The sequence below is a fragment of the Amblyomma americanum genome, chromosome 8 (genome assembly GCF_052857255.1).
Source record: "Amblyomma americanum isolate KBUSLIRL-KWMA chromosome 8, ASM5285725v1, whole genome shotgun sequence".
In the NCBI taxonomy this organism is placed as follows: Eukaryota; Metazoa; Arthropoda; class Arachnida; order Ixodida; family Ixodidae; genus Amblyomma; species Amblyomma americanum.
Window position 1 is genome coordinate 73,453,363 of NC_135504.1, and position 23,738 is coordinate 73,477,100.

Sequence of the window (23,738 nt, forward strand, 5' to 3'; positions counted from 1 at the left end):
GTCAAGCACAATACCTATTCCGAGACTAACAACGCTAGCACGTGGCAATAAAATGAATTAAACGGGTGCATTATCAAATACATAGACATAAATAAAAGCCAGAAATGTTGAAAAATCGCTACAGTTCTTTATTTTCCACTTTCCGCTGGCTCAGTCATCTGGATCTTTGAGCTGAAACCACGGACTTGGACAAAATGGGAAATGAATGCTAGCAGCGCTCGTCCCATTTTCTCACCTTATACGTGCATGACCTTGGTATGCGCCTGTGTATTTTCCGAACTAGCCCCTCTCAGCAAAGTAGCCTCTAGGATTAGTTGCGCTTAAAAGCGGAGTTACCCTCCACTTGTAGCCTTCGAGTTCCACAGCGCACGTGTTCAAGACGAGCCGGGCCTTTGCGTTCCCTTAAGGAGCAGTGGTAACGCGATATCATACAATTCCCTTTGGTTCTATACAGTTTTTTCTTTATGCGTTCTTGGAGACACTGGAGCGCCGGCACATGCATGACGTCTCCAAGCCCAGCCAATGACGACGGAACACAGTGCATGGCGTCGCATATGAGCCAATCGCAGAGCTGAAAAGGTCACTATAAAGGAGTAACAGCGCAGCCTTTTTACCATTCTTCAGGGGCTCGGCAGGCAGTCAAGTAACACGTCTGCTCTGGTGATTGTCAGGTGTGCTTGTGGCCCGCTATTCGTTCGTTATATCCATTATTTCATTACAAACCATGCTATGCAGCTCGTTATGCCAGCGGTCCATATACAGTTGAACCTCTTTACATGAAGGTGTCCGGCGATTACTTCGTTATAGCTGTAGCTTCCTTATAGCCCCTGTTGGCCGAGCTTCCACGTGCAATCGTTGTACCAGTTGTTTCGTTATAAACCGCTTCATTACAAAGAGGTTCAACTTTTAGCTTCGAGGGAAGAGGAAACCTCACCTCTCCAAAACATCGACTTACTCGGACGGTACGAGAAACGAACCCCAGTATAATACAACTCAAGAACGAAGCGGCTTGTGCCTCTTGAAAGAGGCCCTCCAGCCAATGGCGTCAACTGGTTCTTATGATGTCATGGTTAGTCAATCCTCTTGGACCTGTGTGACATCTCAAGGGGTGGCAGATGAAAGGAGATGAACCACCATTTAATCAGATTGACAGCGGCGTCCGGAGAATCGGCCGACGCCGTTGGCTGCAAGGCGTCCTTTGTAGGGCATCCGTCGCTTCTTTCTTTCTGGAGTTGCAGCCGACTATGCAGGGCTTAGTTATTACTACTGAAAAGTGCTGTGGGTAGCAAGCATTGTGGTGGTGCATGATGTATAGCGCGCTCTGGAACTGAAACATAACATTTTGCCGCTGACAAAGTCAAGATCAAGAACAACGTTTCAGAACTGCTATGGGTTCCTTGATCAAGAATGAGGAGGACAAGGTGAGTGGGTGAAATTTAAAAGCAAAGTTTGTGACGTACCCGCCGCGGTGGCTCAGTGGTTAGGGCGCTCGGCTTCTGATCCGGAGTTCCCGGGTTCGAACCTTACCGCGGCGGCTGCGTTTTTATGGAGGCAAAACGCTAAGGTGCTCGTGTGCTGTGCGATGTGCACTGTTAAAGATCCCCAGGTGGTCGAAATTATTCCAGAGCCCTCCACTACGGCACCTCTTCTTCCTTTCTTCTTTCACTCCCTCCTTTATCCCTTCCCTTATGGTGCGGTTCAGGTGTCCAACGATATATGAGACACATACTGCGCCATTTCCTTTCCCCCAAAACCAATTATTATAATATTATTAAGTCTGTGACCTAACGACCCTGTTTAAATGAGTGGTTGGAACCCGAACGCAACGGCTGTGTTTCGATGGAGGCGAAGCACGCGCTGTCAGTGTACCTTAAAGATTTCGTGGTGGTCTAAATTATTCTGGAGCCCTCCACTACAGCACCTTTCTTCCTTTCCTCTTTTCACTCCCTCCTTTTTCCCTTCCCTTACGCACAAGCCGATATGTGAGAAAGATACAGCGCCATTTCCTTTCCCCGAAAACCAATTTTCACAGTTTCTTCTGCCCCGCCGCGGTGGCTCAGTGGTTAGGGCGCTCGGCTACTGATCCGGAGTTCCCGGGTTCGAACCCGACCGCGGCGGCTGCGTTTTTATGGAGGAAAAACGCTAAGGCGCCCGTGTGCTGTGCGATGTCAGTGCACGTTAAAGATCCCCAGGTGGTCGAAATTATTCCGGAGCCCTCCACTACGGTACCTATTCTTCCTTTCTTCTTTCACTCCCTCCTTTATCCCTTCCCTTACGGCGCGGTTCAGGTGTCCAACGATATATGAGACAGATACTGCGCCATTTCCTTTCCCCAATAACCAATTATTATTATTATTATTAGTTTCTTCTGTGAAGTTCGGGCCTGTCATCGCCTGGATAAAGGGTGGCTCAAGCAATGGACCTTTTCACAAATTCTGCCGCGCCACCAAGCGGCCGCGCAAAGCAGTCTGGGAAAACGGAGCGCCGCGCTCGCGTCTGCTCGTGTCTTTCCGTCCGCCTCTCCGACTGTGCCCGCCAACCGGGAAGCATTTCTCCGCCGTATCATCGTCTTCGCTGTTTCTTGGCTTTTCTGTTGTGTCCGCTGTTCCCTTGCACCAAATGACACAGTTGGATGTTGCGTTCAACGGCCGTGGACCGCCAGCCGAGCTCGGTAAGTAGACGCAAAGACCGGCGTTCGCCCACTGCATATATACGTAGCCCTCGCCGCACATTTGCTCACTGCTCCGCGTCCCGCTGCTGTGCGCGGGGCATAAATGCCTAGTTTGAAATATGTATGCCCTTTTCGTTTGGTGCGTGTTACAGCTTCCAGTTCTGTTTTTAGGAAGGTCGGCTGGGCATTTTCGGAACATGCAAAAACTCTCTGCACTTCTGTTCATGTTCGCGACATTGCGCTGCGATTATACAAGTACGATGCTTGCATCAAGAGTGTAACTGTCGAGACAGTGGCTCTTGAAATGCTATCGTGAGCCTAGTACGATGTGGACTTTCAAACCAAGAACGAGCGCAGGAATCAATTTTCAGTGAAAATTTTCAGACGCCAGTTTTGCAATAAATAATAAAAGTTACTTTCCGTTACGAAGAACAATATTGAATTGTTAAACTTTTCGTTGTATAAATGTACAGATAGTTTTCTTTGCGCTTGGTGTCTGCAGAGTAGTGAAGTAAAACGTTTCTTTACAAGTGCAGAAGCATTGAAAGTTAACTACTGATGAAATTTTGTGTTAGCCTCGCAGGTTTTCAATGGCACACAGAATTTCTTCACTTCACTGATTGTCTAGAGTATACATATTACTGCCTCCCATCAAAGGGCTTGGACAGAAATTTTCGCTGCTTATAAGTGACCTATTTTAGTTGCAAAAGACCTTCATGTCGATGTTTACATAAATCAAATGGTTACACCTAGAAGGTATCCTTGATTTGTTTATGTTCCAGGCACCACTGCAAGCCATGGAAAATGTTCGGCCACTTGCATTGAGTCCCCCGAAAGGACCGTGGACCAAGCAGCGGAAAGGCCTGTACAGAAGTTTTGCGGAGGACTCCATATTGCAGCATGAGAGGGCTCTATCTGCTTCCAAACATTGTGTTGCCGGCTATAGGATGTGTAAAGCTGAGAAGGTTCACGATGCATTGCTCTGCAAAGCTGGTGGGCAGGTATACCTCAAAGCCACTGTCAAAGCATCATTTTCTGTGTCAAAACGGTACAAGGTAGCTGCAGCAATTACATCTGATGGGCCCGTGAGGAAAGGCTGTTGCAACTGCCGTGCAGGAGCATCGGGAGTCTGCAAACATGTGGCAGCCCTATTGTGGTTTATTCTGGACATGAAGCGCTCTGGGCAAGCTTATATTCATGACACTGCTTTGTGCACTGGAAAGCCAAGAGCCTTGGCGACTGGGGCAAAGCATGGAAACATGTGCACGTTAAAGTTTTATTATTTGAACTTTGTGAAGCATGTGCCCAACAAGACAAAACGAAGCAAGCGTGCAAAAGAAAATGCACGTGTTCAGTTAACTGAAGGAGACATACAAGGATTGCATAAAACACTGTGCGTAGAAGACATGCATCCTATGTTGTGTGATACATTGCGGGACAACTCTTTTCTTCCAGTGCCCCCGCCAGTCATCCAGCAGGATGCAGTGCCAGCGAAGCTAATGCTTATACTCCCCACCAAGGTGCTGTGGAGCGAGAATGTGCCAGCAGGCTACAATTTTGGAGACCGCTCTATCACACTAGAAGTGTGGGCGCTTGAAGAAAGCATGAGAGACCAGAGCAGCTCTGCAACATGGTCTTTTGAGAGAGCAAAGCGCCTGGCTGCGTCCCACTTTGGCGACATTGTCAGCCGCCAGAAGCCAGCAGATGAAAAGCTTTTAAAGCGAGTTTTTGTATCAAGCACCTTGCAAGCAAACTATATGAGGGACAGCTTGCTTAATGAGGAGAGTGCTGTGCGGCGGTATTTTTTTTTTATTTACAAATACTGCAGGCCCTATTCGGGCCCAAGCAGGAGTGGGTACATACAACAACGTAAATTACCATTGCCAATTAGCAATTAAGAACACAATAAACGTGTACATACATCATTGTAACACTATACGTAACAGAAATAAACATGAACGTACAACAGTGCAATACGTAAACAAAATAACAATGAAAAAGCGTGACGCAAAAGAAACTGCTCTCATTGCGGCAATTTTAGAGGTCAAAGAAAGGGTTATTTGAAAGCTGAACGAACGATTCTATTGAATTAGCGTTAACTACTTCTTCGGGTAATTTATTCCATAGTGAAATTGCATGGGGAAAAAGAGAATATTGATGGATGTTAAGGTTACTTAATGGTTGCTTAATTGTTTTGTTGTGGTTTGTACGAGCAGAGCGCATGGGGGGCTCGGGTAAATAACATTCACGCGCTATTTTGTAGTGACCATGGTACAGCTGATATAAAAATTTGATGCGAGATACAATTCTGCGATGAACTAGTTTTTTCAATTTCGCCCTGTCGCGAAGAACGGACACGCTTGAAAAACGCGAGTATGTGTAGTATATAAACCGCAAAGCTAAATTTTGCACTCTTTCTATTTTCTTGATTAAATATTTTTGATGAGGGCTCCAGATTAAATCCGCATATTCTAATTTTGGTCTGACAAGAGCTTTGTATGCTGTTAACTTGAGAACGGTGCATCGATTGAAGTGTACCATTGCGACCTATGCGTCAACCCTGGTGTAGCAGTACATGGTGCCACACCAGACAGAGTGGTGAAAGGTGGTGACAGCTTTGGCCCTCTAGAAGTGAAAACTCTTTCAGCTGCTAGAGACCGAGGAGAACTTCTGAGCAATGCCATTCAAACTGCGTCATACCTGAAAGATGGCTTGCTTCATACCTTGCAAAAGTACTATTATCAGGTACAAGGACAAATGGCACTGACGGGACTTTCCTGGTGCGACTTTTTGGTTGACAATGGCGTTGAGTGTACAGTCCAGAGGATTCAATTTGACAGTTTGCTCTGGACCAACAAAGTGATGCCTCGACTCCTGCAGTTTTACAGAGACTATAAGCAGTGCCAAGTTCTTTCAGGTTTAAATTGATACAAAGTGCACGCAGTCAAGTCTGTTTTCATTAACCTCCTCGTTCTCATAATATGTACTTCTCGGCCTGTTCGAACAAATGAGAAGAAAATAGTCCACAGTTGAGTTTAATAGTCCCAAAGTGGGAATATTAGCAATGAGGGACAGTGCAGTGGGTGGCTCCAGATTAATTCAGAACAACTATGGTTTCTTTAACATGCGCTCACATCGCACAGCAGGAGACTGTTTAACACATGGAAAACACGCTGCCTCCCTAATACATGTGCACAATGACTGTTTAGCTACGGCGGAGAGTAGTTTTTATTAAAAGGCCTCTAGATCTCAATCCTTCTGTTGAAACCATGTAAACAGCCAAGTGACAGTATTTTTGCAGTTTTATTAAGACAAAAGTTTTATGTGCATTTTGTTTTTAATTTTTTCACAGAGTTAATATAGTAGCGTTTATACTTCTGCACGTACATTAATTTGCAGTCTCTTTTTGACAATTTTGCATTTTGTTTTTAATTTTTCCACGGAGGTAATATAGTAGCGTTTACACATATGCACATATCGTTTTTTTTTGCAAAGTTCTTTTTGACAATTTCTTCATTGCATTGTTCTCCACTTGTAATTTTTCAGTGCAGTAAAGAAACGCATTGTGTAACAATGTAAAAAACTTGAGATACTAAGTGACAGACAAATAGTGCAATTTCTTTTTGCTAATCATTTTAGAGCTGTGATAAGCATACAACTTTCATCAAATTACTAGTCAATGCGGTTATGTTCAGCGCTTAGATTCCTTATTTATTTACAATACATAGTGTTAAGTTATTTCATTGCAATGTTCTTCACTTCTACCCGCATATGCTCCATTTTAATATTTTGTGCATATTGTTTCAGTACAGCACAAAAGCACTTCCACAATAAAAGTGGGCTGATTGAGATGGTTGTGGGGCAGTTTGGTTTTTAGTCACTTTAGAGCTGTAATAGGAGTGCAACCTTTACCGGACATGAGCAGTATTCATGCAATGCGTGAGTTATACTAAGTGTTCAGGTTCCTTGCTCTTTCCAATGTTGTGTTAAGAATTAAAGCTTTTTTTCAACGAATACTGCACTGTAGTACCTGTTCATTTCCCTTGCAGTAGAACATGCAGACTGACACATCTTCTGTCACATATCACTCCTTTTTTCCATTTATTTGAAACTTTTGATTTTTTAAAACGTAATACTGAAGTTTAATAAGGTGAAATGGACAGCTTTGGGACGACAGGCCTTTAAGAGCCAATTTTTTTTTATTTGCTGCTTGCTGGCATCCTCTTCTGGTGCACATTCTGGGTACAATTCTCAACAATCAGCTGGTTTGTGTGCTCATGAAAACCAAGCAATGGTAAAACTTATTGACTATGCCCATGAATTTGTTTGAGATAGCATCACCAGTTCACCTTTGCTACTTTGATGACCATTCTATCAACATACAAGTGGGTAATCTTCAGGCCTTGAAATAGACAATACATTCATATTGATGTGATACTGTTCTGTGAAGTTTTACTCACTGAAGCAACAAACAGATAAGGGAAAAAAGGGGGTCTTTGTTTGGCTATGCTTCTGTGAAATGCAAACAAAAGTAAGATACAAATTAATATGAAGAGCTTAAGAAATGAAGAAAAATGTGATGGAAGGAAGTATTGTCAGAACGGACAGCATTAAACATATTTTATTCTTAAAAATGCATCTACTGCTTGTGCACAGCATATGGTTTATACATACATATAGTGAGCAATCACTATTTTCGAAACACTGTAAACTCACACTTTGATCCTGTCAACTTTATTATGAAGGCCCCCTTAAGTTAAACTCCACATAATATGAAACAGTTTGGCCTCTGTCAATACAAATTATCAGATGTCGACTGTGGTATTCATCAAATGCACTACAAGCACTGGGCATATTTTGAAAACTGTGATTGTTAAAAACTGCAGAGGAAAACTTGTGTTACTTTCTTAGGTAGCTGAAGTGCTCCTTTCTCTATTAAGTAAGGGCTCATTGCTGAAATTGTTTATATAGCAGCAGATCTTCCACAATTTGTTCAGTTTATGAGCCATAACATTGGGAAAAATGCTCTTAAGTATACGAAACTTCTTTACTTCTCTGCTGACGTGTTCAACGTGTACTCTCATATTAGCAATTTCCCTTGTTTTGGTCTCTTCAGGGACTGACAACTGTTGCTTTCCATTCAGCATGGGTGGCACATTTAGGTTAACACCAATTTCATTTAGATCATCACTGATCAGAAACCCTCTGTCTGCCATCACGCTATTTCCCGGTTCAAGGAGATTGTATATCCCACTTTTCCTTGCAATCTCTTTGTCTGATATCCTGCCAGGAGACAGGTCAGAGACAAAGGAGAAAAAGCCATTAGGTGTTATTCCCAGCAGGCCTTTTGCTGTATTGTGACTTTTGTAGGCACTGAAGGTGTCACTCTGCATGGTGTACTCAGATGAGGTCTCAATAAAGAGTTCCGTATTGTCCAATATGACACGCGTTGAAGGATAAAGAGTCCTGAAAGACTGTGGCATGTACGATGACACAGTTTCACGTGATGGCCACACTATAATCTGAACTAGCACGTCACTCAGGAAATCTACCCAGTAGGAGAATATACTGCTTACCAATGATGTGCTTATGGCAAAACGGAATGCTATATCCTGCTCTAGGAGACCGACCCTTAACCTGCACAAGCAAATAATCAGCTGCTCTCTCACACTAAGCATAGGTCGTCGGCCAGCTGGCAAGTTCATTGTTCTGTGCTTGGCACTGATAAATGCAACGAAGCATTCAAAGCGCTTCAGTGAGGAGAAGCAAGTATAAAACCTAAGCTGCTTCTCATCCTTGACTAAGTCTTCAATATGAGAACTTTTCTTATTTATCTGTTTATCCCTAGCCCTTTCAGTCTTTTCCTTGTGCAGCAACGCAGCTTTGCTACTTCTTCTCCAAGGAAACTGGTATTCTGTCTTAGCTTTTCATTTTCTTGCTGCAGTTGTTGACACGTAGTTACAAGCTCTGCAGCCCTTGCTTGGTAACGATGCGCTGCCTCTGATGCTGGTCCCATGGAATACGTATGGTCGTAGTCTGGAATGAAGCAATTTAAAACAAATGTGGTAGGCTGCATTTAGCTAACAGTTTTTATATGATAGCAAGGTCAGGTGGGAAAAGTGAAGCTAGATTTATATGAAATTATTTATGGTAAAAACAAACATGTAAAATAAAATTACAGCAACAAGCCATAGGGGAGAGCTTAACAGCAGGTGCAAAACACAATGCCAGGAATATATCTTCGTGCCCTCATCTACAATTCCTCAATCTATTCCATTTTAGTTGCATTTTTCAATAGGTCTTGCTGTGCATATACATAATATTTCACTGCGAGGTTACCTGCTGGTAGCTGGGGATGAATGCTTGGCGGAGAAGCAGCTGGAAGTAACACAGGTGAAGTAGCCGAGAGGAGGTCTACAAAGATAAATAATTTCAAAATACTTTATAATAGCGTGGCCTTATATAGCAGCAAGACAGTACCTGAATTTAATTAACCTGAATGAGCGGAATAACATTCTCTGGAAAACGAATTTGTTAGTAACAGCTGTAGCAGAGCCAACTCATCAAGAGACGTATAAATGTACAACCACTCATAGCGAGAAAGCCTACTGTCACACTCCCCAACCCCCCCCCCCCCCCCCGCCCCCCCCCCCCCCCCCCCCCCGAAAAGAAGTCATTGCCTCTGCTCGTCACGGCGAAACGAATACTAACAAAAAGACAATGATAAGACAGCACTCTGTTTTTAATGTGGACCAAATTCTATCTATGTGTGTCTCCCTTTTCGCTTGTGCCTGTTATGCTGTGTTAAAATTCAACAAGTCCCTCAACTTACCGACCCTTAAACCCGCTCCCTTCCTTCCAGCGAAAGAAAATAAAGGACAATAACAGCGACTGGTTCGCTTTCCACATTCGAAGCATATTAAGTTTAAATGTGAAAGAAAAAAGGCTGTTACGTACGTTGCTGAGATTCCACTTCAACCGTGCCGCAGATGCAGAGTTCGTCCTGGATATAGGCCTCCTGCGACATCGCCACGACGGGCTTTATACGGCGTCGTTTCCCAGCGCCTGGCAAACATAAGGAAGCATTAGCAGCAAACAACCATCTCCTCTCAAAGTAGCAGTCTTACCCGTGATCACAGCAGGTGTCCGTTCCGCATACACTCGGTGTGGAAAGATCGTAGGGAGACAATCCATGTATCCCTTGCACCCGATAGTGTTGAAATGCGCACCACATATTTTGTGGTGCTATGAAGGCTTCCACAAGGTAAATCACCCTTCTGAGCCTTGCCGATTTATCCTGCGCACCCATTCTTTTTTGTCCTTGGGGAATCCGTGGAATGAAATGTTTTTGACCTTTCTTGTGTTGTTATTACAGACGGGCACGCAGCACGTTTGACCGCCACCGTGATTCTCCTGTGCAGACATACCGAACGTCTAAAAAGTCACCACAAAACTCCAAAAAGACTAACAGCTAACCACCACTGCAGTCCACTGCTACAGTTTACTAAGAAACACCAGCAACAAGCACGAGAAGACACACAACGAGAGGGGAAAATGGCAGCACAACACAGCAACGCGCCTGACACCAGACGACGCGAGAGGCGATCGCTCCGTTCTCCCATCATGCTTTGCGCGGATCCGCTAGGGGATGGCACGGCACTGCAATTTGGGGAAAGGTCTATTGGTGCGTCAGAGATGACCCAGTCATCTTTTCGTGGCGATGACGCCAAGTTTTTGTTTTATACGGGACAGATTAGCTTTTCTGTGCTGCTTGCTGTTCTTGAGCTGGTTGAATCACGTAAAGCACACTGCACAATATAGCCTACGGAAGTTTGAGGATTTTATTGTGTTCCTCATGAAGCTCAAGTGGAATTTTCCAGTGCAAGACCTTGCATACCGTTTCTGTGTTTCCAATTCAACAGTGAGTAGAATTTTTGAGAAATGGCTGCACGCAGCTTTCTGGCGTCTGAAATCGCAAGTTAGGTGTGGCCTTCAAGGCAGGAGATTCAAAAGACGGTGCCACAAGCGTCTTCGAATATTTTGGGTGAAAGGTGGCAGTCATAATAGACCGCTTTGAAATCAGAATTGAAAGGCCATCATCTTTTGAGGCAAGGACTGAGACGTGGTCCAATTACAAGGGCAGCAATACATCAAAACATCTAATAGGAATTTGCCCACAAGGAGTCATATCCTTTATTTCAGAAGGCTGGGGCAGCAGGACTAGTGATAAGCACATAGCTGAAAAATGTGGCATTCTGGATAAATTGACACAATGCGATGTTGTCCTCGCAGATAGAGGTTTTGATACTGCCGACACCTTAGGGCTGTACTGTGCTAAACTGCACAATCCTGCCTTCACTAAAGGCAAAAAGCAGCTCACTGCTTTGGAAGCGGAGAAGACCAGACGGCTCGCCAATGTTCGAATTCATGTAGAACGGGTGATCGGTCTGGTATGGAATAATTACACTATCTTGACTGTACAGCCAATTGACTACGTCGCATGCAGGCCTGGAGACAGGTACTCTGCACTAGAGAAAATTGTGTTGGTGTGCTGTGCATTCACAAACATCTGCTCCGGCATAGTACCTGCAAATCGGCAAGCAGTTTCTGGACACTGTGGACCGCCATCCCTGCTTAAATGTTCTGTTTCTTGCATTTATGTATTTTGTGAGAGTCACAAGTGTTCATCTTGGCATCGAAGTGCTCCAGTCACCAGCCTTATACAAGTGAAGTGCTGTATTTTACGACTGCCACGCAGCTTTAGTGTGTGCTTGTATGTGCATGTGAAAAACATCAGTTCTTGTGAAGTGTTCCTACATGAATCCTTAAGCTGCAGACAATTGTTATTGTTTTTCTGTGTGCTCAGTATGACAAATTCATTTACAGTGTACCAGCTAAGATTTCTCCGTTGTAGAAATAAGTGTGCTTTTATACAACGCATTCAACTTGCTCCAATATTTCAGCTACTCTCCCCTTTCCTACAACCACTAAATGCCCATTTCCAGCACAACTGGGTTTGCTTTGCTTTGCAAACTGAGCTGTTTCCATGTCTGGTGCATTGCAGCTCAGAATGAGCCAACAGTATGTTCGTATCTTTACATTTCTTGTCTATTATGGGCTGAAAATGACCATCTTCATAGTGCTCTAATGAGACAAATGTCTGTTTTGTGCCTGTTGCATACCTTACTTTGTAGTCCCATCAATCATCTCTGTGGATGTGTAGCCATTTTGAATGGCTAAAATTTTGCTTGGTCCGTTCAACCATTTTTTGGCCGTGTTACATGAGGTCATAATCAAAGTATATGCTATGTATAAGTGTTTATTGACAATAAAGACACATTAGCAGACATACAGTGCTGCGGCTGGGAACATAACATGATGCGCTGCTTTCCATATGATAGAGGTTTGGGCGACATCTCACTGGTAGGCCTGTCGGCAGTAAACTTGCCAACTGGCATAGAAGCCTGCACTGATGTGCTGTTCCTCTTGTACGAACAAGACAAACAACTCACTGAGAGTCATTAGCCTTGCTTGATGCACAGTCTTGGCAGAACCATTTCTTTCCCTTTGGGGCCCGCTTTATGCCCAGGCAAAGGTAATGGAACAACCGATAGTTGCACTGCGGGCCATCACATGCAAGCATCTTCCCTGCCTCCGGACCTTGGCAGTAACAAAACTTGTTGACGTCACGTGTTGGCTTCTTTATCACCCTTTTAGAAAAGTGCTGTGAGAAAAGTTCTGGCAGAATTACTCGAGTAAAAAAGCTAATGCTCTTGGTACAAGACTCTGAAAGAACTTATCTCTCTCCACTCTTTCAATATACAATGACAATGGAGTCCATGTAACAAAATCACAGTATGGAACATCACACACTGCCATCTGAGTCTGCACTTGAAAAAAGTAAGAGTGCTGTAAGAGGGAGGCAGCCATCATTGTCTTCGAAGCAGAAGTTGCGGTCTTTCACAGCTTCTGATATTGTACTGTCAGAGTGTGAATAAGGACACTTTACTTCCAGGATGCCCATTCTGCAGCATGCGCAAGAAACAGAACTGTCGGGACTTGCTGCTATGTATGGATGCTTTGTACTTAAATAGACACCCGTCTTTTGATGGGAGAAGTCAATGTGGTTCTTCCTCATTTCTTCAGCATAGCTTGTGATTGCAACAGGCTCGTGCTGTACTGTGGCTGGAGTAGAGAAGGTGTGTTGCACGGGGTAGCATATCTTCTTTAGCAGGCTTATGGACGGTTCGTTCACACTTGTCGAGCACACACTTTTCATGAGTGAAGCAGTGACCCTTCCTGCACGATATGCATACCATTTTTCACACTTTGACTGCTCCCGCGTGCATTCCTCCGTTCTCTTCACCATATCATTGCTGATAAAAAGTCTTTAATGGTTTTCTCAGCACGGCAAATCAGTTCACGCAGGCCTTCCGACCGTGCTTCTGGGCACAACAAATCGCGAAAGAGAAGCGGTTCCTTCTTGCATGGTGGCTGAAACATGGCACTGTACTTTGAGTGCAACATGATGAATGCCGGTGTGGCACCAGCATCTGCAAGTTTGCAATGAAATGCCGTCAGTTCTTCTGTTGAAGGTGGCACAGACGGTAGCACTTCAGGTGTGTACCTGCTACCTGGTTTCAGGTGAATACTGTCCATATGCTGCTTCTTTTTCTTTGATGACGAAAAGTCAATATCCCTAATTGGCTTGTTGCCAGCCCCCGAGCTATGCGTAGGAAGCCACACATTCTGTTTGTCTGTGCATGTTTGGGAGAGTCTGAGTCGTACTGCCGTTTCAACAGCGAACAATGTGGCACCAATGTGAGAGCAGGCTTCGCCTGCACCTGCCATGCAAGTGCAGTGTGCAGTCACGATGACTCCGCCAGGCTCAGCCAGAAATCTGCACCTTCAGTGGTGCCTCCCTTAGCTGTTGTGAATGGCTGACATTAGAAAAAATGATCAGTATTTAGGTGCTGACAGAAATCAACATCCTTCAGAAGAAATCGCCGCTACCAGGATCACTAGTACGATTCCGGCCCAGGCGGCCGGATTTCGACAGGAGCTATGCAGAAACATTGCATCGGCCGCAAAAGTTCACGCGGTACGCTTTTCTTGGGAGAAAAAAAAGATATGTTAGCACTGCCTCACAATCTAGTTGTCTTACATATCACCAGTTGAAGCACGCATGTTCACGCACGCTTTAGGACATTTCAGGCGATTGGCATGCGTGACTCTGGGCACGCCTTGTAGCCGCCAGCTGCAGCAGCATCCGCAAACCCAACTACGAATTACTTCCACAAGTTAAGGCTGCAGCGTATTCGAGGATTTATTCTTGAGGCTGTACACTTACACGGATTGCCCCATTTCTCTGAATTTGCAAGCATTGTGCACTCACGCGCACGCTGCGTACACGAACTTTGATATGATGATGATGCTAGGTTTTTATGGCGCAAGGGCAACTAAGGCCAAAGAGCACCAAACACGAGGTTCTTGGTCGACTCGGGCTAAAGTGTGTACAGATGATAGCATTAAAACCAGGTGTATAGGGCCTAAGCAGGCTGCGCACAGGTCCTTGAAACCCTTGAAAACCCTTGAATTTGGAAATTGCGTTTTCAAAGCCCTTGAAAGTGCTTAATTTTTTTTTAACCCTTTAAAGTCCTTGAAATTTCCTGTGCGGGATGGAAATCGCGATATACACAAAAAAAAAATCGGTGCGAAACCCGTGCATAAAGTGGAAAAATGATTATTTCCTCAGCGCATAGTTTTTCTACTGATGGTTACACGAAAATTCTTGAAAGTTTGACAAGTTTGGTGGAGCCCTTTAGACAGCTGGCCACATTGAGGTGGCGTGATCGCCCGTTCAAAAGTGTACGGCCGTATCGCCATCACCGGCCGTTGGTTCGGCGCAACTATAGAGGCTAGAAGGTTTACCTATGGTGTCTTCGACTGGTCGCTTTAGATCGCTCTAGAGCGCTCTGAGAGGCGGCCGCACATTCGGCTGGTCGAAACCGGGCGCTCTGACTACATTCGGCTGGTTGTTTCTGAGCGCTCGCCTCCAGCTCAGAGCGCTCTGACGCGCTCCGAGAAAAAAGTCGGAGCGGCTCCGAGATGTGTTCACGTGACAGAGCCACTTCCGCTACGTCGCGGAAGCGGTGCGAGTTAACCGCGGCATTCCCTACTTGTAGGCAGAAGCAAGTGTCGGCTTTTGGTGTAGTCACGCATTTGTAGCGTCCTTGCTGAGTTGTGTTTTGCGTGGGCCGCGCTGTGTGAAACAAAAAAAATGTCCAAGAGGCGCCGGTTAACTACGCTTGGAATGCCGTCTGTGTTGCTGTCACATCTAGCACATGACAACAGCGATTCCAGCAGCAGCTCAGACGAGGAGGACAGTGCTGTCTACAAGGCGATGTTTAAAGAAATCTTCAGCGTGCCACTGTGTGAAGCAGAAGCGGCGACTGCGACGCAGACTGAGTGCGACCACGTGCGGCTACTGTTGAGTGTTGACACCAGCGGTGCCGCCAGGTGCCGCGGCGGGGTTCCGGAAGTGACGGCCCCCTTCTGCCTCCTGCGCTTCCGCTCTAAGAATTCGCAGACCATTCGGCTTGACCAGTCTCGCTATGCGCTCGGAGCGAGAGCGGCTCCCACTCTGCCAGATCCAAACCGGATCGCGGGAGCGACCAGTCGAAGACACCACTAGTGTCGTGAACGGCCGCCATATCCATAGGCCGCTGTGAAACCTGTTCGGATGCATAGCGTAGGTGGCGCTGTAGCCTTTAGGCGAGCTGGGCGCGCCGCTTCTCTCGCAGTTCGCTCCGTCGGGAAATGCACGTGGGCCGCGATTCGTGCGTGACTTTGTGTCGTTCCCGTCGCTGATTGTGCTCAAAGAGTGATTTACCTGCATTGCACGTGAAAATGCCGACCAAAAAAGGTAGGACTTGTTTTGTGCCACTTTGTAACGGAGGCTACAAGTCGTCAAAAAAAAAAGTGTCGTTGTTCCGTGCCCCGTCGGACCCCCTTCGTTTGCAAGAGTGGGCTCGGAACATAAAACGAGACGACAAGACTTTGGATGACAGCTGTGTTGTGTGTTCGAGGCATTTTGATGAACGATATATTCAAAGGACGTTTCAGCATCTTATAAACGGGAAACTTGTGGAAATAGATCGCGAGCGGCCAGCGCTCACCGACGACGCCGTCCCGACAATATTTCCGGATGCTCCCTCCTACATGACGAAGCCTGTCCCACGAAAAAGGAAGAAGAGAAACTTAGCGGACAACTGTACACCAGCCCCGAAGCGCTGGGCATCATGCAGCCAAACAAACAGCGACTCCGCAGATTTTGGTGGCAGAGAGACTTCATCAGATATGCCGCCGCACAAACCGCATCCGTTGAAAGACATCGTCCCGCCCTCACCGTCATGCAGCAAAATTGTTCTGTCGAACAACCCAGAAGTTCTGTGCTTTGGGTGGCACACAAGTGCTGAGCCAGGTGATGTGTGCGTAACCAAGCACGTAACATTTTCGACATGTGCCGCAGCTGCAGATTATGTTTGCACAGTGTATTGCCGAAACATTAAAGTTGATGAGCTTCACGTACAGTGTGAAGAGGACGCCCTTGCAGCTTTGAGGAAGACCGATAATTTGCTTCTTTGCCCAGGCTGTGAGGTTGAACCTATCTCACCTGGCCAATGCACCCAGTATGGGAAATCGTTCTTCTCGAAAAGTTGCCTTGTGATAACGCCCGATGGAAAGCCTTGTCTTCGATGCAAATACACTAGAAGGCTTATCCTAAACCATATGAACAGGGGCAAGAAGCGAGCAGCGGCTTTCAAGCAAAAAAATGCCCGGAAGCGAAAATCCGTTCACCTATTCCGGGCAAAGAAAAAACTGTCTCAAGCCAACAAGAGTGTTCAAGAACTCAGAGAATTAACCCAGTCAATCCCAACGATTGTGCTGGAAGCCAAAATCAGTGGCCTCCCACCAAAACAGCGCCTTGCGGTCAAAGCATGCTTTGAGGCAGCCTCTAGGAAGTCAACCCGGGGAATGCGTTATGACCAGCTATGGATTCTGGAGTGCATCCTCATGCGGATGCGAAGCCCGCAGCTGTATGAACATTTAAGACAACACGAAATTATGGCTTTGCCAAGCAAGTCATGCTTAGCCAAGTACCTACAGGGCTTTAAGAGCACATTTGGTTTTAATAGTAGCGTCTTTTCTGCGCTTAAAGAGAAGACGAGGAAAATGGAAGAATTTAGCCTTCATGGTGGTCTCGTCTTTGACGAGATCAAGCTGTCTGAAAACATCAGTGTGACATCATCTGGGGAACTGAGTGGTTTTGTGGACCTTGGTCCATTCGACGACAACAACAGCAAGACAACCCTGAGTGACCATGGCCTTGTGATTATGTTCCAGCCATTCCAAGGTGCGTTAATGAAATTAATACCTTATGGTTCTGCATATTTGTTTATATTTATATATATATATATATATATATATATATATATATATATATATATATATATATATATATATATATATATATATATATATATATATATATATATTTGTGCTGCAGTTCACGTTAGCAAATGTACCTTATGTACACTGCTGATGCTCATTATTACATTACTCACAGTGCATTTCCCCTATTTGCAGGAAAATGGACTCAAATTCTCGGAGTATTTGCAGCTAAGGGCAACGTAAAGGCATCTACCCTTTCAAAAATACTTCTGGAGGCCACAATCCTGGCCGAGAAATCTGGCCTGTTTGTCGATTTCTGGACGAGTGATGGTGCTCCCTGGAATCGGTGCTTATGGAAGCTGTTTGGCGTCAAAGGTATGTTAGCTGTTCTGTTAAAACTAGCCAGGAGTTCTTCTTTTTCAGTCTGTCAATAATGTTCGTTCTGCTTTCTCCCTTGCGCAGCTTCATGCACAGAGATCAAGTGCAAAGTTCCCCATCCTGTTGACAAGGGAAGAAGCATTCACTTCATTTCGGACTTTCCCCACCTGGTGAAATGCGTTCGGAATGCATTTGTGGGGAAAGGCATACAGATCCCGAGTGGGCATGTCCATGTGGATGTAATTGAAGAAGCTTGGAAGCTGGACAAAGAATCTGTCACGCTTAAAGTGATGCCCCATATCACAAAGGCCCATTTACGCCCAAATTCATTTGAAAAAATGCGGGTAAATCTGGCATTCCAGCTCTTTAGTGAGGAAGTACTCAAAGGGATTTTTTTTATCGGGATCACTTGGAGAAAACCTGCAACTCACGCACTGAACCAACGGAGAAATTTGTAAAGCTCATGGAGAAACTTATTTTTGTCATGTCTTCTAGGGTCCCAACAAAAGGCCTTAGAGCTAAATCAGGAAGTGTGCAGTTTCTAAATGATTTCATTGCTTTCTTGGGAGAATGGGAGCAATATGCTGCACAGCATGGTGGTGGCTTTTTAAGTGCAGGGACTGCGCTTGGGCTGCGAGTGACATTACAGAGCACACTGTCACTTCTAGAATACCTGACAACATCACTGCAGTACAAGTATTTATTAACTGCAAACCTGAGTCAAGACAGAATGGAAAACGTATTTGGAATTGTGCGTCAGTGTTTCGGCTGCAACGATCATCCTTCAGTGGGACAGTTTTTGATCATTATTAATAATTTGGCCTTCTACAGCCTTGCAAAGCCACCAAAAAGAACAAATGTGTCATCAGAAGTTGTGACTGCTCTCTTGCAGCCGTCAGATGTGCCCAAAGAAAAAAACGCAAGAATTACTGAACTTGTGGATGGCTTGCTAGATGGTGGAGACCTGTCATCTGCTGCAGAGGTACTCGACAAGCATAGTGGTGAGGGGGATCATACCAGTTGTGTGGACAAAAAAAGTGACAGACGGTTAATTTTTTATGTTGCTGGTTATGTAGTGAGAAAACTCCTTAAAAGGTTTCCTTGCCCTGAATGTGCAAGTTGCTTCAGTACCTTGCCTCTGCAAGCTAAGTCCAACAAAAATGCCTCGCTTACTCAAACTTTTGATCATGGAGGCTTAGTGTACCCAGCAAAGCCAATTGAGGAGCTGGTAGGAAAGTTGGAAAACGCATTTACGGTTTTTTTCAGCCGCAACAAGCTACAAGCAGATAGTATGATTAGTTTCCTGCATTTTCTTCAGGGGCGGGGACTTGAAGACGTTGGTTGCGAAGTGCATGGTCGTCAAGTTACGACAGAACTGATTAAGTTTTACGCACTGACAAGACTGCATTTCTTCGTAAAAGCAGTGAACAAAGAGCGCGGTGCGCAGAGAGAGAAAAAAAAGCTTCTTAAAATGAGGCGGTGGCAGTAGCCGTGCGGAGCGCGCAGAGCCCTCAGGAAGTCCCTTGTCGGCACATGCTTGCGCGAAACTCTCTGCAATAAAGACTTCCCACCCTGCTGTTCTATGTCCAGTTTTTTTTTCCCCTTCGACATCGTCTGCAAGTAAGCCGCGCTTGTTGCGTTGCAGCTAGTGTTTATGGCGCGACGTGTAGCGCTCATCGGCGACACTTCAGTTATGTCGCGGCGCGCGCTAACATGTTGACCATCTAAGGAGCCTGCGGAAGATTTCTCACTTTCTTTAACAGACCCTAAGCGAGCAACCAACTAAACCAGAATTCCTCGGAAAAAAAAAAAGAAGCATTCACCCGTAGAGGCTTGGAGGCTGCGACGCCCATCGCACGCCAGCGGGCGGCAGCGCCATCTGTCGATGCATAGCGAGATATTTCACCCCCGCCTGTCCGGTCACGACACTAGGTAAACCTTCTAGCCTCTATAGCGCAACCTCCTTGGGCGCAATGTTACTAGACCAGGTTAGTTTTCAAACTCCGTTGTGGTGCGCGGAACTGCCACCGCACGTGCGAGTCAGCGGCGCTGTAGTCGTATCAGGCTAGAGTGTACTAGAAAGGTTTCGAGTGGGCCGAATAACCGGCTCTACAGTGCTCTAGAATATGGGTAGTGGATTCAGGGAGCGGCCAGCGGTGAGGCGACTTGTGTCGACGATACCAGATGGCGCCACCAGAGCATGGGCTGTATGAAATGCGACGCGCCGCGCCGTGGATGCGCGCTGTGCATAGAATCGTCGGAGAAATAAGCAAGGCTCTGTCTTTTAAAACAGGTCCTACAAATAGGTGAAGCTGTACACAGATATTGTCGGCGAATCAAGAAAATTAGATGTAGTAGCCAACAGCCGATAGCGCGGTGGTGCGGACGAGCGGCCCCGTTAATGCTTCGCAACGCTGATCGTGCTCTTTTGCAGGTACGGCTCCCATATTTCAACGTTAGTGCATACTAGTATTATCGCCGCCCATAGGAAAGGCTGCGTACAGGGAGAGGAGCAAACATTCTATCGATCGTCGGGGTTATCCAGCGGCCAACTCGAAGCTGTCGGCAAACGTGGCCGAGTGTACTCCAGCTTGAGCCATCGGAAGTGTTTTAGTAGAGGGGCGGGGCAATAAGAAATTGGAATAAAAAAAAACGCTTCACTTAGAGACCGTTGTGTGTACAGCGTACTATATGTGAATGCGATAATTTTAAGTGTGGTATGCATGCCTCTGTTTTGTAAAAAGGAAAGGAACGCCGACCAAAGGTTGTTGTTAAGAAAGAAGACGTTCTGGCTTCCCTATGGAAGCCTTGATAACTCTGATCAAGGCTTCCGTAGGGAAGCCGAAACGTCTTTTTTTCTAACAACCTTTGGTCGGCGTTCCTTTCCTTTTTACATGAATCTTCTACCTGACCGGACGAGTTTTCGTCGAACTTTAGATTTCATGCCCCTGTTTTAATTGTTGTTTTGATGCATGCATTTTTTTCATCAAAACGAAGGGTCAATTGCCGCCGATGTATAAACGCTGATGAATGCAAGACAAGATAAAATAACTTTTATAAAATAAAGCACTCCTTTATTGCAGCACTCCAATTATGCACAGTGTGAGACATATTCTTGAATTTCTCAAAGGAATGCCGTGTTTTCTTGTTTGCACAGTACATTTAGCCGCGCGACTATGAGCACTTGCCCATCTTAGCATGAAGCTTCTTTTTCCTGCGAGCTTCTCGCGACTCATTGATTGATTTAACATAAAAATGCAGCCTTGTCAAAACATAAAACTCCAGTATTCTGAAGGAACATCCACCTTAGAAAAATCGTCCGGCACAGATGCTTTGTCAACTTCACAAGGGTCTTGGTCGTTCGCCAACACGCTACTCTCAGTGTCAATGCCCGGACACCTCGATTCCTTGTTAACGTCGGAAGCATTACTTTGTGGTCTTTTCGCCTCATTAGGATATGTACTTGTGCTTTTCCTCTTTCTAGGTGGTCTCTGTAGCGGTGTTTTCTTTGACAGATAGCTCGGCGCGTTCGGCAGCAAAGTTGGCACCGCATCGGGTATAAGTTCCGGCTTTCCACGCGGGATGCGGACTTCTTTGCCGTCAATGATGTGTATAAAGTCCCTCACAATGCATGATGGCTCGAAATGTAGCTCTCACACACAGCAGGTTTCGTCCAAAACCTTATCTTTTCGATGAAGGTTGCGTTCCCACTGCTTCCGTCGGTTCTCATCCTTTGGCACAGCGAAGAGCGACGGCTGATCGCCTTTCGTCCACTGGTATCCCGTTTTGCAACCGGGAGCGAAACAATGCCGTTGACGCCGACGATTCGGCATGACCGTAGTCTTAACGCCGCGAACTCACAAAGAGGAAAAATGCACCGCACAAAAAGCAACAAACAGCTGCAGGCAGCTTGGCGGGACTGCTAGCCGCGCGCGCGGGCGCGCCGAGCCTACAGCCCACGCTACAACAGCGCCACCGCTTACATCCGGGACCTGTCGACACTCGCCGCCTCACCGCATCGCATGGAGCGCGTCGGCTCCTGAACCCACTACCCATATTCTAGAGCACTGTACCGGCTCCGCGCTTGCTAGGAGGTATAGTGAACTAGAATACTTTCTAGTGGCGCGACCGGTGGCTGCTGGGGCCAGCTCGGCTGAAGCGAGTTGACACTGACGGCCGCCAGGGACGCTGCTGCGCCTTTTCCTAGCCTCCGGCGCGCGCGTTGGCAGCACATGGCAATGCGGTGTGTGATTTAGCTCGCTTCGCGCGCGCGCTGTCACGCAGTTAATTTTACTTTAGCGTTCGTATCTTGCTGTTAAGTAGAGATAGCAGTGAGCAGGAACTATGTAGCATCAGTGTCAGGGAATTTAACGAAGTTATGGCGAAAAGAAGAACTGATTCCCACTGTTTTGCGCCAGGCTGCCGCACCGGCTACCCGGGCGCGCCTAAAGCATCGTTGTTTGCCGCACCAAGAGACGACGAGTTGCGAGGGAAGTGGGAGCGGAACATGCGAAGGGACGACAAGAGCCTCACGGAACTATCAGCAGTGTGTGAGCACCATTTTGAAGCCCACCTCATATTGCGCGACTACGTTCACGTAATCGACGGCGTTGAAGTGCGTATACCCAGAGGCAAGCCGTCGTTAGCTCCCGGTGCCATTCCGACGCTGCTGCCTGGGTGTCCAGCCTACCTCTCTGTTAAAACCCCTAAACAGAGGACTGAAAGGAAAAGATCTGCTTGTCAAACAATTCCACCACGAAGCAAGAAGCCGTGTCAGGACGTGAACAGCGCTGACAACGAACATCAAGAGCCGGGAGAGCTGGCTGCTACAGAATCCTCGCCTTTCTCGTTTCAGGCGCTCCGTGGACTCGCTCCTTCGACGAGCTGGTGCCGCTTTGAGGACGAACGTTTCGGGTTAATTTTTGCGACGTCTTCTTTGAAAATGCAAGCAAGGCTTGTGATTACGCATGAGCGAGCTGTGGTTTTCAAGCCTGTCGGAGGCAAAGTTTGTGCTGACATTTATTACCAAGGAGTGATGTGCACAGAAAAAATAGTTGCCTCTGTTGGCGACGCTGCAGCTGTACTGCTGTCGCGCGAAAATGCGTTCTAAAAACGGGTTGTGAAAGGTGTCAACCTTCTTTTGCTCACCAAGGAGGCAGCGGACAATTTAAACATGGCCGAGCTTGTCCGTTTAAAGGACAATGGTGGGTTACTTTACCCTTCAAGCAAGTTGTTTAAATTTGTGGCTGACCTCGAAGAGTCATTCACAACCTGCTTTAGCCTTTCAGAGCTGCACTCTGAAAGTGTGCTTGATGTTTTGGACCTTGCTAAGCAAAAGCAGCAAACTGAGCTTGGATGCCCTGAGCACGCTCATACCATAGCTGCAGAAATAACTGCATTTTACCTAATTACTCGTCTGCATTTTTTCACGAAGAGCATTAATCAAGCCAGCGACAGCAAGCGGCAGGCGTCAAAGCACCTTAAATTGAGTAGGTGCTGAACAAGGCAATGGCAGGGAAGTTGTGGATTTTTGCAAACAAGATTTTTTTCTGATCATTTCTGCACTGAAGTCAGTTGTAAATAAAAGCTTCATATGGTGTTCATGTGTACATAGCTGTGACATCAATTTTATAATTATTACTACATCAAAAACAACACCAAAACTCACATCATAGCGGTAAAACGATCATATTTACAAGACCATTGACTTCTCTGAGCCATATATGAGCTCCAAATGCCGCAGAAAATTTAGCTTAAACGGTTTACTTCTGAAAGTGTGTGGACAATAAATGGCTGTGAGTACACACACTAAATGGCATTGCTTTCGGGTCTTGATCTTCAAACCACAGCAATGGTCGCGCAAATAATTTGCTCTGTATGTCATGCTGACCGCTTGTCATTCTGCGATGGTGTTTTGCGCCAAAAAATCGCTCTGCAAGTCTGAGGTTAGCAGACGAAGCGACAGTAGGAATGTTGTATCCTTGCTTAGGTACGTGGTTTTCGGACGCGTTTCAATAATTAACAAGCCTAGTCACTGTAACTGACAGGCGGAGAACAGCAAGAAGTAATAAATGAGCGATTATTATTAGTAAATGAGATGACAAAAGCAAGATGACAGACGACCTTTTCAAAACTACGCGAATTCCTGTGCCTATGAAAAGTTGCGGTGGCGCCATCTCATGGCGTCTGTTAGAAAACGGCTCGCCTGCGCCTCGCCGCTCGCGCCACTAGAGAG

The 23,738-nt window shown here is 46.0% G+C and overlaps 2 protein-coding genes across 5 annotated transcripts in view; one reads left to right on the plus strand and one right to left on the minus strand.

The window, feature by feature from the left end:
- Positions 1-7,185: 7,185 nt before the first annotated feature.
- LOC144101920 (uncharacterized) overlaps positions 7,186-23,738 on the minus strand; it is a 192,279-nt gene continuing 175,726 nt past the window's right edge. The window contains exons 1-4 of one of the 4 annotated variants that reach the window (XM_077635143.1): positions 9,799-9,978; positions 9,629-9,736; positions 9,011-9,085; positions 7,186-8,707 (exon numbers count right to left, since the gene is read on the minus strand). In XM_077635143.1, the coding sequence (XP_077491269.1) occupies positions 8,502-8,707; positions 9,011-9,085; positions 9,629-9,736; positions 9,799-9,865 (456 nt within the window). In that variant the 5' untranslated portion in view covers positions 9,866-9,978 and the 3' untranslated portion in view covers positions 7,186-8,501. Of the gene's footprint in view, positions 8,708-9,010; positions 9,086-9,628; positions 9,737-9,798; positions 9,979-23,738 lie in introns of those variants that run through there. The other 3 variants (XM_077635144.1, XR_013308103.1, XR_013308106.1) reach the window with 3 other exon arrangements.
- On the plus strand, positions 15,368-17,603 carry LOC144100442 (uncharacterized). Its single transcript, XM_077633399.1, has 2 exons — positions 15,368-17,087; positions 17,321-17,603. Exons 1-2 carry the CDS (start codon positions 15,581-15,583, stop codon positions 17,557-17,559), a joined length of 1,746 nt encoding a protein of 581 aa, XP_077489525.1. The 5' UTR covers positions 15,368-15,580; the 3' UTR covers positions 17,560-17,603.

Bases quoted from the DNA above. Each gene is read 5' to 3' on its own strand.
- LOC144100442 (XM_077633399.1), top strand. From the start codon at position 15,581: ATGCCGACCAAAAAAGGTAGGACTTGTTTTGTGCCACTTTGTAACGGA. The intron at 17,088-17,320 runs GTGCGTTAATGA...CCCTATTTGCAG, and splicing joins TATGTTCCAGCCATTCCAAG to GAAAATGGACTCAAATTCTC.